This window comes from Pararge aegeria, chromosome 1, assembly GCF_905163445.1.
Source record: "Pararge aegeria chromosome 1, ilParAegt1.1, whole genome shotgun sequence".
NCBI lineage: Eukaryota > Metazoa > Arthropoda > Insecta > Lepidoptera > Nymphalidae > Pararge > Pararge aegeria.
In genome coordinates this window covers 17,441,258-17,457,223 of record NC_053180.1, presented here as the reverse complement: position 1 = coordinate 17,457,223, position 15,966 = coordinate 17,441,258, and the positions used below count along the sequence as shown (strand labels likewise).

Sequence of the window (15,966 nt, the reverse complement as noted above, 5' to 3'; positions counted from 1 at the left end):
AATTTCTCGCGGGTTTATCTACGAGTATTATTACTTAATAGACCGACTTTGTTACACAAATAAAAAGCAAGAAATTATATGAAAAAAAAATTCTGTCCAAAATTACAGATCTGTTAACGGTTGAGGAGTTCTCCTGGCACTTCACCGTCCTATATTATGACGAGCTTAAAATGCTTACCAACCAATATGGTATAACAATATTAATCTTATTATTGTGTAGTTCCGGTGGCAATTCGTGGTCTTCGTCTTGGCCAAACGGTATGTTGTTTTGAACATAAAATAATAAACTTACAGTGCAATATACTAGGTTACATAAAATTCATAATTCGTTTAAAGGAAATTGCATACAATTCTACAATGAACTACCCATTGACATCTTGGAGATGTCTCTTAAAAAGGTCTAAGTTTGTATTAAACGTAAGCTTATAGAAAAGTCCTATTATAGTATAAAGGACTACGTAAACGATAAAAAGCTTGGGTGTGAATGATTGCTCTAAGCAGGTTGCTCTTCTAATAATTTTAAATGACAATGTGAGTTGGTGATAACAAAAAAAAAATCAATAGAATTTAATTATCTTGAAGTGTCAGGTTTCCAAAATGTAAACCGCCACAATAATGAAGATATTCTAAATTGAATAATTACTTGTGATGATAATGAAAATTGGATCTTGTAAGGTAATCAGAAATGCTCATCGCAATGGCTGAACCCTGGCGAACTGGCAAAATTCTGCCAGTTCGCCTGAATGACTCGTCAAGTGACTCAAAAAAAGTATAGTTTGGTGGTTTAGTGTCTAAAGGCTTGAATCTGGCCAGAAAATAACGGCGGATGTCTATTGTCAGCAACTGCAAACCATTGTGGAAAAGCTAGCTGCTCAACAATCGAGTCTGGTCAATTGCTCTAGGCCACTGCTGCTTCAGATCAACACTAGACCGCGCACTGCTTAACAGACAGCTACCAAATTAGAGGAGCTTTTGGTATGTTTAAGACATCCATCGTACTCCCCGTACCTTGCTCCAACAGATTACAATTTTTTTTCGTCATTTTAATAACTTCTTGCATGATAAAAAATTCAACTACGGTTTTCCTTTGATTAAATTGGCGTTTACAAAACGCCAATTTCATATGTAAGGATCTAATATTATCAACACCGGTGGTAAAGTTACGGGTTGGATCAGTGTTACCAAATAAATAAATATATATGAATTTTAAATGTGGTAACAAGATATTTTTAAATGGCGGCCTAAAAATCAATTTTGAACTGAGAATGACAGATCATTGTTGTTAGATTTGTTTGTCGCAGTAATTTATAAATATATAATTTTTGAACTAACCAATTGAATAATTCGTTATTCGTAATGTGCATACAATCGGGATTAGTATTTAGTGTATAGAGTTTTCTTTTAATGCTAGTGCGTAGTTGCAGTTTTTATTGTGATCGATGATGTAATTTGCCGAAGGACTCCTAGCGAGGTTGGCGCGGCGGTTCATTGTTTGCGGCTTTTTCGGATAATCACGATGGAGAGTGATAATGTGGGTATCGGTAATCATGAGAAGGAGGAGCACGAAATCAGTTCCCATTCGACGCCGCAAGAACACAAGTCTTTTGCTGAATTTGCGAAAGATAAATTAGATAGTGGTGAGTTGCTTATACAATATATATGTACAAAAATACTATAGCATGATTGGAAAATTGATTGTTATTTGCACGTATGGACTAATTTTAAAAACTTTGAATGATCTAAAACATTAATAACATAATCAAATACTCTGTGTGAAATTTTAAAGATTTGTATACAAATTGACATTTGCTTGTTTAGTAAAGTCAAAGTCAAATATTTATTTAGTAAGTAGTAACTATGATAGACTGACTAGTTTAAATGCTTGCTATTCATTTCTGTTATGAATTTTTAATTTTGAAGTTTTAGTTATAGCATTTTATACAGTACAGTAAACTTTAAAATCCTTTTATATATAAAAGACATTAGGTATCCATATGTGTTGTTTTTAATTTGTCCCCTAAAGGACAGGAAAAGAACATTGTTCATACAGCCTATTCAGTCCTATCGTCAATGATAAATGGATAATTAAAGGCAACCTAAACCTCTTTTAAAACATTCTGAGTTGTTTAATTATTTTGTGATTTGTTCCAAAAATTAATATAATACATATGACACAATCTTGGGTATTTTTTTTAAAGTTCAAAGTTTAATATTTTCAATTTAAAATAAGTATATGTGTTTTCATTTATTATTTTAATTTTTATTGAGTTAGCTGAAGCCTGCAAATGTTGTGTAATTTGTCAAATTAGTTGTTCCAATAATTAAAATAATACATGGAAACACATGACACAATCTTGGGTATAAAAAAAATTAAAAGTTGAATTCTTTTGATTTAAAAGAAGTCCATGTGTTTTCATTTATTATTTTAATTCTTATTGAGTTACCCTGCAAATGTGATACCCCACAGTTGTGTAATTTGTCAAATTAGTATGTTAGTTAATGAGTTTGGTTTTACTTGCTGATCCTGGCTTAATGGCAATTTGCTATGTACCAAATTTTTTAAATTTGTCAAAACTGGTTGATGACATGTTATATTGATTTTTTTTTCTTACTAATAATTGATGGACCAAACAGATGTCCCACCTTATGGTAAGTGAAAAACTAGCTATAAACAGAGCAACACTTCACAGGGCATGCAAGGTCCACATGCTGCGCTATGTCCATGTATCAGATGTAGGTGTTAAGTCTCAGGTGCATAAATACACCAGCAAGTACACTCTGGCTGAAATAAGCATGGCGATAATTTTTATTTGGTGTTATATTATAATCATTTCCTACAATGAAGATGTATTTATAGTTTAGGTATATATAGGGTCATTTCGCCTGTTTGCGTTCACTTAGTGGAGTTGTTAGGTTTGAACTTGAAAAATAAAATGTCCGTGCGGTAGTTTTTAATCAAATATGATTGTAATGTAGTCCCTATATAGTCTTGTCAAGTTTAATGCACAGTTTTGGACAACGCATCTGATGTTTTATTCTACACAGGTACAAATAGCTGAAACAGGCGATTTTCCCATTTTGCGTCCACAAAATCCAGATTGCGTCCGCCTGTGGACCAATTGGCGTCCACCTGTTTAGAAATAATTAGGAAGGAAAATAGGAAATAAAAAGGGAAGCTTGTGATTTTAATCAAAACATTTATTTAATAATTGCTGATATCATAAAAGTAAACATAAATTGTACTTCAGGATATTTTTTTTCTCCTCCAACTAACTCCATTAATAGATTCACTATTATTTCGAATATCATGTCGATGGCTTTATAGGATTCTATTTTACCATTTCGGTACAAAGCCTTTAAAATTGGCCAAGTGCGAATCGGACTCGCGCGTTCCGTGTTTTATTCTATTTTTTAATATTTATTGTTATAGCGGCAATAGAAATACATCATCCATGAAAATTTCAACTGTCTTACTATCACGATTAATGAGCTACAGCCTGGTGACAGACGAACAGCAAAGTCTTAGTACTAGGTTCCTGTTTTTACCCTTTGAGTAAGGAACCCTAAAAGTGGAACAAAATTCAAATATTGGCAAATACATAAAATTATTTTCGTATAATAATTGTATATTTTTCGGTTAGGTAGGTTATAAAGAGTATATTTAAATAAAATTATATAAATTTTACTCTATTATTTTCGTGTGATAAAAAGATGGACGCAAAATGTTATAGGGTTTCTAATGTAGGAAAACTGTGCGTCCATGTCTGATTTTTGACATTCATTATCTTTTTTTATATTTCTAATAATATGGACGCAAATCGGCCATCATATTATGCATGTTAATGTTGTTAAAATTGATAGGAAGTTTATATTGTTTTTCCCATGTTATCGTATTTAATTAAACATCTGACTGAGAAATAGTTAGAGTAATCTGCGTCCACAGCGGACGCAAAGTGATTTTATATAAAGCTGTCAGGAGAAAAATATAAGCATAAACATCGTTATTCCTATAGTGTGGTTCACAATTAAGGTCTAGGGATAACAAAGTATTCTAAATTTCACATAAACACCTTAAATATTTACCGTGAAAAGTACAGCTGCTCACAATTTTTTTTACAACACATTCGCGCGTCAGCACTTGTTGGTTGCATACGCAAGATTAGTTTATTTTTCATTAAATTTGGGTTGCATGCACAGATCTTTTGTTTGTGTGTGAGTACCTGTCATAGGTCCGAACATCAATAGAAGCGCTCTTGTTTAGATTGGTGTGTCGGTATTGTTATTTTTCACTGTTGTAAAGCAGTGTACCGTCGTTTGGACGCGAATTGGGCGTCGGACGCGAAAAGGCGAAAAGACCCTATATGATTATCATCATCACTTCAACCAATTGACATCCACTGCTGGTCCGGTCTGGGATAGGTCCTTTGTAGGAAGTTCCAAAATTCATGGACCCGGGGAACTCCCAACTTGATGGCCCTTGTCTACCTCATTGGGAGCAGATGAATACTGCTTTCATCAGGCATTCCAGAACCTTATGACCCCTAACTTTCATCAATTCTCGGAGCAATATGCCACCCATTTCCACTTTAGCTTTTTTATATCTTTGTATACCCTAACATGCCTTTCTAAAGGGCAACAGCTCTGAGAAAGATTTAACTTATATTTACTTTAATGTCAGTTTGTAAAAGTCTCCGGCAAACCTTTTAAGATTTATATATCTAGTTTTGTTTTTCTTATGTAAATACTATATGTGTGGATTACTATTGAACAGCAACATCTTCAGGGATTTCATGCAGAGTAGGCAATATGCAGAATATTGGCAGAGTGGATGCCTCGCTCATAGGTCTAAATATTAATTTTTTATAAACTATGCGTGCAAATTACATACAAACAAGCCAGCAAGGTTTATGTGCGTATGATTGTCTTGAAAGGTGTTTTTTGTTAGGATTAATATTCTATGCCTAATAATCGTGTTTGTAATACACCTTTTAATTTTTTCAACATAATATTTAGTTTTGCACACTAAGAACTACTTACTAGGTTACAATTTATGTCGTACATATATTTATTTGTGAAGGACCACTAATACACCTTTTAATTTTTTCAACATAATATTTAGTTTTGCACACTAAGAACTACTTACTAGGTTACAATTTATGTTGTACATATATTTATTTGTGAAGGACCACTTAGCCCATGTACATAAAACAGCTCAGTAGCACTTTTTATTCTGGCCTGCATTTCAAATACCACTATTATTTCAGGATGAAATCTTTTTATTCTAAAAAAACATATTATTATATCATAATAATATGTTTTTTAGAATAAAAAACATATTATTATGATATAATAATCCACCTCCATATAAATACCACCTCTGGCATAATTGTTCAATAAAATATCTGAGTGCCAACTGTGAGATTATCTACCTATGTTAACTTACTCAATCAATATTATATATATATGGTACTGAATAAGCGCCACCTAGAAACATTACTGGGAAACCGTAATGTAACTATATGGGGCTCTTCCAGTACCATACAAATCATAGTTAAATTTCACACATTCGAATGAGTAAATGTAGCTAGCAAATCTACACAATTTGCACTTTGTTTCTTCTATTTGTACATAATTCTTTAGTTATTTATTTTACCATATAGTTTACTATATTTATTTTATATATGTACTGTTTTTGTAATTATTAATATGTATGTATATTCTTAGAGTTTTGCGCACCGCTATAAGGATTCAAATGTGAGCCAATTCCTCATAATGGTTACCTGGAAGAAATCACTATAAGTGATAAGGCCGCCTTTGTTACACAAATTTAAATAACTTGTACCTTTGTTCTCTTTTATTTTTTTTTTTTTTTCCAAAAAGTATTTTTGATTGATTGATAATTCGAAGATAAAGAATTTATTCATTCAATTTTTCTGCAATTATTATTATCATCCATCCATTACCAGCCAGCTAAAGATAATATGTTTTCTCTCCGAATAAAAAATTTGCTTCTGCTAAGCACACTGGCAAAGAGTGAATGGGTAGTCTTCACACATTTTGAGAACATTATGGAGAACCATCTGGCACGTTTGTTTCATCACAATGTTTTTCTTTATCGTTAAAGCAAGTGATATTTAAGTAGAAGGCCCGGGTTCGATTTCCGGCAGGGGCAATTTAGGAATTTATAATTTCTGAACTTTCTCTGGTCTGGTCTGGTGAGAGGCTTTAAGCCTGGCGAGTTACCACCCTGCAGGCAAAGACGTGTCGCTAAGCGATTAAGTGTGTTTTCCGGTGCCAAGTCGCGTAGTAAATTACCGGTTAGGGAGTATGGTATGACTACCATATTTCCTAACAGGTAAGCCCGCTACCATCTTAGACTACATCATCACTTACCACCAGGTGAGATTGCAGTTAAGAGCTAACTTATAGTGGAATAAAAAAAAAAATGTTAATCATATTTATTGTGTTTTAACAATATTAGTTAGATGTGCGGGCCAGGGCTTAGAATCGGCCCCCCCAAAAGTTAAATCAAAGTTCAACCTAGACTTCCTCTAAGTTCCACGTTCAGACTTTAAAGCTATTTAAGGTTTCACATTTTGTTTCTACAATAACAATACTAAAATATTTGTTATGTTATTTGATTTAGCTGGCAGGGAGCTGCGTAGACGTCTTCCGATGGCAGGCCTCGGGGCTCACCTAATGCATCCAAGAAGATTACTGTTGCACTCCACTCCCACCCAGCAGACTGATGTTGTTCTCATATTTCCAAAAGGTAATTCTATTAGTTTTTCTCAATATCGTTTGTATATATAGTCTATTAACTTATTTTTATAGTCTACTAGCTTCTGCCCGCGACTTCGTCTGCGTGGGCTTCTGACTGCGTGGATTGGGGCTAAAGCTTCGCTCGTTATCAATTTTTTATCCTACCACGGGAACTATTTGAGTGATTGCTATAGAAAGTACATGTCCTTTTCCATAGGATAGGTGACACATGCTGTATGCCCGCGGCTTAGCTCGTAAACAGTTTTAAATTTTCCCTCAGGAACTACTTAAGGAATCGGTATAAAAGGTAGCCTATGTTCTTTTCCATGTAAAAGGCTACATGCATGCCAAATTTCATCTAAATCCGTTCAGTCGTTTTTGCGTGACTGAGTAACAAACATCCACACTATTACATATATAATATTATTAGTAGGATTAACTTTTCTCAATAATTAAGCTATCTAATGAAAGATTTTTTGAATCGGACTTTTAGTTCCCGTTATTTATGTACGCATATATAAACTCTTTAGCTTTATAATAGTAATTAGTATTGCACCTGCATAATCTTTTAGTTATGTCATATTATGTTGTACAATTTTGCTGAATATCTTTGTACGAGGTAGTCTAAATAATAAGTTGCCTAGATTACATCTTGCAAATACCTCTACCTTTCAGTGTCATCATCATCATACAAACCGATAGACGTACACTGCTGGACATAGGTCTTTTGTAGAGAGTATCCTAATTCCACGCTTTTGTGCAGCTTGGGTCCAGCGGCTACCTGCACCCGAATTGCCAAGCTCACCTTCCCTTAGTGCACCCTGCCGTCTTAACGACGAGGCTCTGGCGACCGACCGAAGAGGTTAATGGGCTAAATTGCTTTGTAGTTACCTCCTCCGGGTATCAACCCCGAGACCTTCCATTTATAGTCTACATAAACAAAAAGTGGATATTAACAGTTGACTTACAAGAAATGGTCATAAATTAGTGACATCTGCATATCGTCTGCGAAAGGTGCAGAAGTCGTTTGTGGGATTGAGTATACGCTTTTATAACATGAGGTCCAAAATTAAAGTAATTTTGGACCTCATGGAATCAAATTTACTTTAATTTTGGACCTACCAATGCATAAGTTTAAAGAAAGTCTTAAAACACATTTATTACAGCGAGGTTACTATAAAATTGACGAATTTCTTAATGACAAGGTTACTTGGAAGCATCCGGCTCCGCTTTCATCTCCCACAAGATTGATAAATGAATTTTAAAATGTAAAATGTAAATTGTTGATATCGGAAAAGAGCAACTGCTTAGTTTTTTGCCTGCTTCTTATCGGTAGAATCTGTCTTCCGAACCGGTGGTAGAGTCACTACACACAGACAGACTTGACGTTTCAAAAGTGCTTATATTAGGCCAACTTGAAATAAATGAAATTTGAATTTTGAATTTATAAGACAGCTAACCAGTGTTCCAGAAAGGTCGCGCGTTGTAACGCCGCGCTGTTTCCAAATATGATGTAGGTACCAATCAATCAATAGGCATGATGGTGCTTTTGTACCCAAACCAAACTAAATTGACAGGCCTGAAATTATGTAGTGCTATTGTATTGACAATTTTTCCCGTGGTAAAGCATAGTACTATCTTTAGCCTCGTCAGTGTAGCAATAATAATAATTATAAAACTCTTTATTACACCAAAGAATAAAAATACAGGTAACAAAACTTACAAACTCACATAGTTAGTGATTTCTTTCAGGAAACCACGGAGAAAAGGTAAAGGTACGGAGAACAAAGACTTGAATATGTGGTTGGTGCACAGATAAAAAAAAACTATTTACTAATTAAATTATATAATATACAATCAACTTAGGTGCATACAATCTAATGTAAACATTATGTACATTAAGTTACGTTAAGTTTAGATATTTATGTATGCACAACTAATTGTTTACAGCAATACAATAAAAAAAATCACCTGTCATCCCTCTATATTTAAGAGGCCAGTTATTTAAACTAAAACTTTAACACAAAGAGTAAATATTTAACATACTTATTTACATGTAAACGGCCAATAAACATGTCACCTTGCCATGATCAAAGCTCATAACCAAACATGCTTTATGCATTCTAAAATTACAATCGAACCACTATATTCTAGTATGTTACCTACAATTCATCGGTACATCATGATCTTTACAGCGAAAAAAGTTGCTTATAAATCAGACTAGTAGAACTTGGCAGCCCAATTTGGCACGTGAATCGGTTATTTAACTTTGCCATTTCACGACGAATGCAGCAAAAAGATAGCGAAGACAAATTGGGGCTAAGGTTTTGTTGTTATTTGTTTTTTTTTCTTAAAAGTACCCTCTTATTTATAAAGCCCTGGATGACAGTTAAACATAATATATACAGATTTATTTAGATTTCTTTAATAAAATCTATATCTATACTTATAATAAAACTGTAACATAAAGATTTCAGTGTATTTAAAATAATTTGAAAATTTTGATAAGGGTATGCTTTATAATGGGTACTGAGTCCGTCGGCCAGTTTGTCTGTCTGTCCGGGCATCACGTGAAAAATACTGAACGAATTTAAATAAAATTTGGTATAGTAGTAGCTGGTATTCCGGGTCATTTCTAGGTTTTTTTAAGATATTAAAACCTCTGTTAACCGATTAAGTGTAGACGAAGTCGCGCGGGTCAGTTAGTAATGTATAATTTATTTAAACTTTTAACTTCAACTGAACTTAGACTAATTTACAATTATCTTTAATCTCTAAAACAATTTATTTCATATAAAGTAAATATCATTATTGATTTATACACGGATAAATAACCAAATGCCTACTTCACATCTTATATTTTGACGGCCGAGTGGCGCAGTGGGCAGCGACCCTGCTTTCTGGGTCCAAGGTCGTGGGTTCGATTCACACAACTGGAAAATGTTTGTGTGATGAACATGAATGTTTTTCAGTGTCTGGGTGTTTATATGTATATTATAAGTATTTATGTGTATTATATTCATAAAAAAAATATATTCATCAGCATAACTTAGTACCCATAACACAAGCTACGCTTACTTTGGGGCTAGATGGCGATGTGTGTATTGTCGTAGTATATTTATTATTATTATTATTTATATTGGTGAGCATGTAATAAATGTATGTAATGGTGCAATTTAAAATCTGTCCCTGATTTAGGTAAAAACCTGTATTACAGGCGAGAGTACTCTCCTTAAATTGTTTACTCGACTGACAATTTTTAATTGCTTAAATAAAGATAAACCGATAGACAATGTTTAATTGGTTGAATAAAGTCCGACAGATGAAAGAATGCTTTCCCATTAGGTAATGATTGAATGGACGATGTACCTTTGAAGGGGCGGTTTGCTTTACTTTATGCTTTTTTGTTTACTTGCTCCACTTAAGAATCTCATCGAAAAAACTATAGGTATCATTAATAACGTAATATATAAATAATATACATACATGTTATATTTTTTTTTTTTAATTCGTTTTTCTGGTTTATGTCAACTGTTTTATATGGTAATAAATGACCGTATTCTTTTAGCCGCCTTATTATAGTTTTATGTAAGATATCTGTTTAATAGTGCTTATAAACTACTTTATGTTCAAAGAAGTCTACTGGAATAATGACACAATTTTAACCACTCGAATATATAAGATAAAGTTAATCATCATATTTAAAAAAGAAGAAATCAACATGTGCTTAGAAAGTCAGACCTATGCAATGTATTTTATACAATATATTACAAGATGAATCGCGAATTTATTTGGAATTACGCGCAGTAGATGAGACCTCATGTCCCATCATTTTAACAAGCACTGAGCATCTACCTTGAATCATCATGTTTTCTATCACAATTAAAACGGCGAAGGGAAACATCGTGAGGAAACCTGCATGCCTGGGAGTTCTCCATTATGTTCTTAAGGGCGTTCGTACGGGCTTTGAGCCAGTAATGGGTTGATGACGATGAAAACACTGAGCAAAGTTTTTCACCTAAAGAGCATAATAATTTTTTTTTTAAATGGATAAACCGTCTTTTTCGTCTGAAATAAACAACAGTTTCGTCGTTGTTACGACTCTTATATTTTGGATTTGAAATAGACAGAATTAACACTGAAAACCAACTTAAAACGAAACTTGTTCCCCGCCACATTAAAGACTTATTAAGAAATAGTTTATATTTTAAGTCTATTTTTGATTTTTGATTTAAATTAATTGTAATGTTTCAAAGAAAATGATAATTACTTAGTTTTAAGCTAAAATGTAATATTTAAACTTATCTTAGTTTTAAGCTAAACTGTAATTAAAAAAAAAATTTAACGGACTTTAATCCGTGGCCGTAAAATAAATTAAAAAAAAAAGTTTGGATTTCACAGAATTTTATATGGTCCCAGGTCTTCCAGACAGCATGCTTCTGTGGTTGCTGCAGAAGCTTCGCGGCAGCCGGCCCCGGTTGCGTGTGTGCGTGCGCCAACACGCGTCGTCTCAGTGCTCCGCCTTCTATATTACTGCAGATGACGATGTGTTAGTTTATCAATTAAATTTATACTCAATATCCACTGACAAGTGGATTGTATTAGCAATCGCATTAATTCAAGTTAGCCCTTGATTGCAATCTCACCTGGTAGTGATGATGCAGTCCAAGATGGTATCGCGCTTATCTGTTAGGTAGAATGGTAGTCATACCCCTTTAGGTTACTGCGCGACATCGCACCGGAACACTAAATCGCGTAGCGGCACTCGGTAGGGTGGTAACTACCCACGGCCAAAGCGTCTCACCAGACCAGAGAAAATTCAGAAATTATTAATTTGGGAATTAGACCCGGGACCACCTACTTAAATTCACAGCGCTCACCGTTACGCCAAGGAAGTCGTCAAGTCCTTGACTACAATCTTATGTGCTGGTAAGTCGAGATGTACTCTTAGATGGAAACGAGCTAACCTATAAGGGGTATGGCATGGAAGAAGAAGTTATATTACAGCCATACCCGCCCACAATTTTTCAGGTAGGTATATCTATTTTCGAAAATAGAAAATATATTTTTCGGGGTGTCTAGTTTCTGCCTAAATATTCAATCGCGTGAAAGATAACAACGTACTTATTGTATGGAATCGAAATAGCGCCATCTAGTGTCAATACTGTTGTATTGTCAGTTTCGATTCCATATAAATCGTACTTAACTCTCTAGCGATCGAATATGTAGACGGAGGTACAAAATCTCACTTAGATTCCACAGATATGACGCAAAATGCGATTTGTATAAAGTTAAAATTCTTGTCCTCAGTCTCTTACAAACTGCCGAGGAGATCCACCTCCCGATGTTGTTGAAGCCCGAGTTTGGTGGAGGTTACAAGGAATTCACTGTTCGGGACATGCACTGCTTTCAGAGGGTAAGTTTTATTGAAGTATTAGGTACATCATTATTTCTGTTCAACACAGTGTGTGTATAGTTAGTCATAATTAGTTATTTAGTAAGTTGTATAGTTTTATTTTATAGTCATAATTGACCAACTAAGCGGATAGCCTACCTGTAAACGGCCATCCAACACCTATAAACACAGCGACAGTTTGCAAGGCATGCAAGGAGCTCGAACTGGAATGTTCCTTTGTCCATTAACCTAAGGAGTAGCTGTTAAGCCTCATGTGCCTAAAATGACACCAGCAACCACGTCGTTCAGATCGAAACACAGCATTGTAAGAAGGTTGCTTGGCGGAAGAAATAAGCAAGGCGGAAATACTTCTTTATCCAAATCTCTTACTTTTGGAGATGATCTCTTTTTCAATTGATATCTATGTGGGGGGGTAATGCAGTACTTGGCTTTCGATAGTGTTTCCTCCACATTATTTTTTTAATAGACTTGTAGCATTTTATTTTCTCTCTTTTAAATTTAGTAAAGAGTGCTTTTTGAGCTAAAACAGTTTTGATATAGAGATGCGATTATAGTTATCCCACTTCTGATGATGGTTCTACACGTGATTACAAGTAAAAAAGCTAGAACGTTGATGCTCAAAATTCATGTTTGTATAACCTATATTATTTTTTGTATAGCGTAGTGTAGTTACAAGGTTGCATATAAACTGTTTGCACTTCTGAAGCTTGAAGTGCTTTGACACGCTCGTCTGAATACCGTAGTTAATTAGTGTCATGCTAAACGCTTTTGTGTGCGCATGTCCGAATTTTTTGTCTTGAATTTTAAACTTTTATTTATCAAAAGTTTGGTTCTCTTTCTTTATTACAACTAGCATCCACTCGAAACTTTTGCCGAGCAGAGTTTCAGTGATTTGTTTGTCCTATTATCATCAGTCCTACCGAACTGAAAAAGAACTCTACTACCTTGTATGGAGCTTGGCTCACCTACCTTCTATTTCCGTGTTTAGGATCTGGCATCTTCATTATTCATGTCTTTAGGATAGAAAATATCGATAGGATAGGTCGGTTTTGCGGTTAAGCTGAAATAACAAACAAATAGACATGCTTTCGTATGAATTATATTGGTGTGGGATGATATTACATATTCAAAAAGTACTATTACCTAATGAAAGTCTATATATAACTCATTACATACTTCAAGAGGACCGTTAAATCCGCCCTCGATATTGGTGAAGTGGAAGAAATTCATCAACGAAATCCCTCGCCCCGGAGTCTCGAGACTTAGGAGTGAGGTCGAGAACTCCGCATTATTTCGGTGAAATTGAACTTTAATAAAATTCCCGTACCTATGTTATTTGGAATCGAATACAGGCGTTTTATTGCGAATTCTTCTAAGAGCGTGGACTCAAGTTCAAGATCTTAGAAGTATGCGGTGGCATTCTTCACTTGCGGTGGGTCTTAATTTGCGGATTTGATTCCAGTATGTGACAAATGGATGCGATGTGACTATACCTCAGATTGTACAGAGCAGAGATGAAATCTATGCTGTCCAATAGAACTAATATTCTATTTACAGATTTAAAAAGTTGCATATACTCACAGCTAAGCAGCAGACTTATAAAAAAAATTGGTTATTTACACTGGCAAATTTATTTTAAGTTTTTCTTATCTTTAAATAACATAATACTACAATTACAGACATTATAAAATACCTTGAAATTTTTATTAAAAATAAAAATCGCGTATGGCACATAGTTAGCATTGTCAAAAATGGCAATAAAAAAAGTATGTCGGGTAGACTTATTAAAAACAAAATATTTTATATTATGCCTTCTAAAATGTTTTTTAAATCCAAAATATTACCTGGACAGGTAGGATGCGCACTATTGGACGCAACCGCTACCGCCAGCCAGATAGCCCAGACTCTAACTGAAAGTGCAAGAAAGACGACATACTCGTATCTCAAAATCAGCTGACCTAAAATTCTTTCTCGAAAACTTTGCTAGCTCCTAAACTATAAACACAAGCTCGAAACTAAAACTCCCAAATTTTCTGCCAAGTATCCTATCAAAAGAGCTGAGTAGGCATGGCTCTACTCTTCTACTGTGATTATTTAGTTTCAATATCAGCAGCATAAAACATAAATGGTTCATATTATTCCAAATCAGTTTAAGAATGAGGCGTTCTTCTATCAGAGCAATATCTTCCTGTTTCTGCACTCCTCGTATAACGATTCGCAAAAACTTATAAAAGTGGCATTTCTGCGTTTGTTCAAGGGGGGACCCTTGCTAAAATAAAAATGCTGTAGCTAGCAGGGGTTATTGTATCGGCAAGCCAAAGAGGGCTGCTTTCAGTAACACTGCACGATTTCAAGCCAGCCTGCAGACATTTTTATAAACACAAGCTCGGAACTCAAACTCCCAAATTTTCTGCCAAATATCCTATCAAAAGAGCTGAGTAGGCATATCTCTACTCTTCTACTGCTAGTATTTAGTTTCAATATCAGCTGCATAAAACATAAATGGTTCATATTATTCCAAATCAGTTCAAGAATGAGGCGTTCTTCTATCAGAGCAATCTCTTCCTGTTTCTGCACTCCTGGTATAACGATTCGCAAAAACTTATAAAAATGGCATTTCTGCGTTTGTTCAAGGGGGGACCCTTGCTAAAATAAAAAAGCTGTAGCTAACAGGGGTTATTGTATCGGCAAGCCAAAGAGGGCTGCTTTCAGTAACACTGCACGATTTCAAGCCAGCCTGCAGACATTTTTATAAACACAATCTCGAAACTCAAACTCCCAAATTTTCTGCCAAGTATCCTATCAAAAGAGCTGAGTAGGCATATCTCTACTCTTCTACTGCGAGTATTTAGTTTCAATATCAGCAGCATAAGAGATAAATGGTTCATATTATTCCAAATCAGTTTAAGAATGAGGCGTTCTTCTATCAGAGCAATCTCTTCCTGTTCCTGCACACCTGGTATAACGATTCGCAAAAACTTATAAAAATGGCATTTCTGCGTTTGTTCAAGGGGGGACCCTTGCTAAAATAAAAAAGCTGTAGCTAACAGGGGTTATTGTATCGGCAAGCCAAAGAGGGCTGCTTTCAGTAACACTGCACGATTTCAAGCCAGCCTGCAGACATTTTTATAAACACAATCTCGAAACTCAAACTCCCAAATTTTCTGCCAAGAATCCTATCAAAAAGGCTGAGTAGGCATGTCTCTACTCTTCTACTGCGAGTATTTAGTTTCAATATCAGCTGCATAAAACATAAATGGTTCATATTATTCCAAATCAGTTTAAGAATGAGGCGTTCTTCTATCAGAGCAATCTCTTCCTGTTCCTGCACACCTGGTATAACGATTCGCAAAAACTTATAAAAATGGCATTTCTGCGTTTGTTCAAGGGGGGACCCATGCTAAAATAAAAAAGCTGTAGCTAACAGGGGTTATTGTGTCGGCAAGCCAAAGAGGGCTGCTTTCAGTAACACTGCACGATTTCAAGCCAGCCTGCAGACATTTTTACAAACACAATCTCGAAACTCAAACTCCCAAATTTTCTGCCAAGTATCCTATCAAAAGAGCTGAGTAGGCATATCTAAACTCTTCTACTGCGAGTGTTTAGTTTCAATATCAGCAGCATAAGAGATAAATGGTTCATATTATTCCAAATCAGTTTAAGAATGAGACGTTCTTCTATCAGAGCAATCTCTTCCTGTTCCTGCACTCCTGGTATAACGATTCGCAAAAACTTATAAAAATGGCATTTCTGCGTTTGTTCAAGGGGGGACCCTTGCTAAAATAAAA

The 15,966-nt window shown here is 34.8% G+C and overlaps 1 protein-coding gene across 2 annotated transcripts in view; it reads left to right on the top strand.

The window, feature by feature from the left end:
* Positions 1-1,282: 1,282 nt before the first annotated feature.
* Positions 1,283-15,966, top strand: part of LOC120637821 (anoctamin-8-like) — a 49,892-nt gene continuing 35,208 nt past the window's right edge. For both annotated transcript variants that reach the window (XM_039909858.1, XM_039909850.1), the window contains exons 1-4: positions 1,283-1,637; positions 6,647-6,772; positions 11,182-11,311; positions 12,073-12,178. In XM_039909858.1, coding sequence (XP_039765792.1) covers positions 1,517-1,637; positions 6,647-6,772; positions 11,182-11,311; positions 12,073-12,178 — 483 coding nt within the window. In that variant the 5' untranslated portion in view covers positions 1,283-1,516. The remainder of the gene's footprint in view (positions 1,638-6,646; positions 6,773-11,181; positions 11,312-12,072; positions 12,179-15,966) is intronic.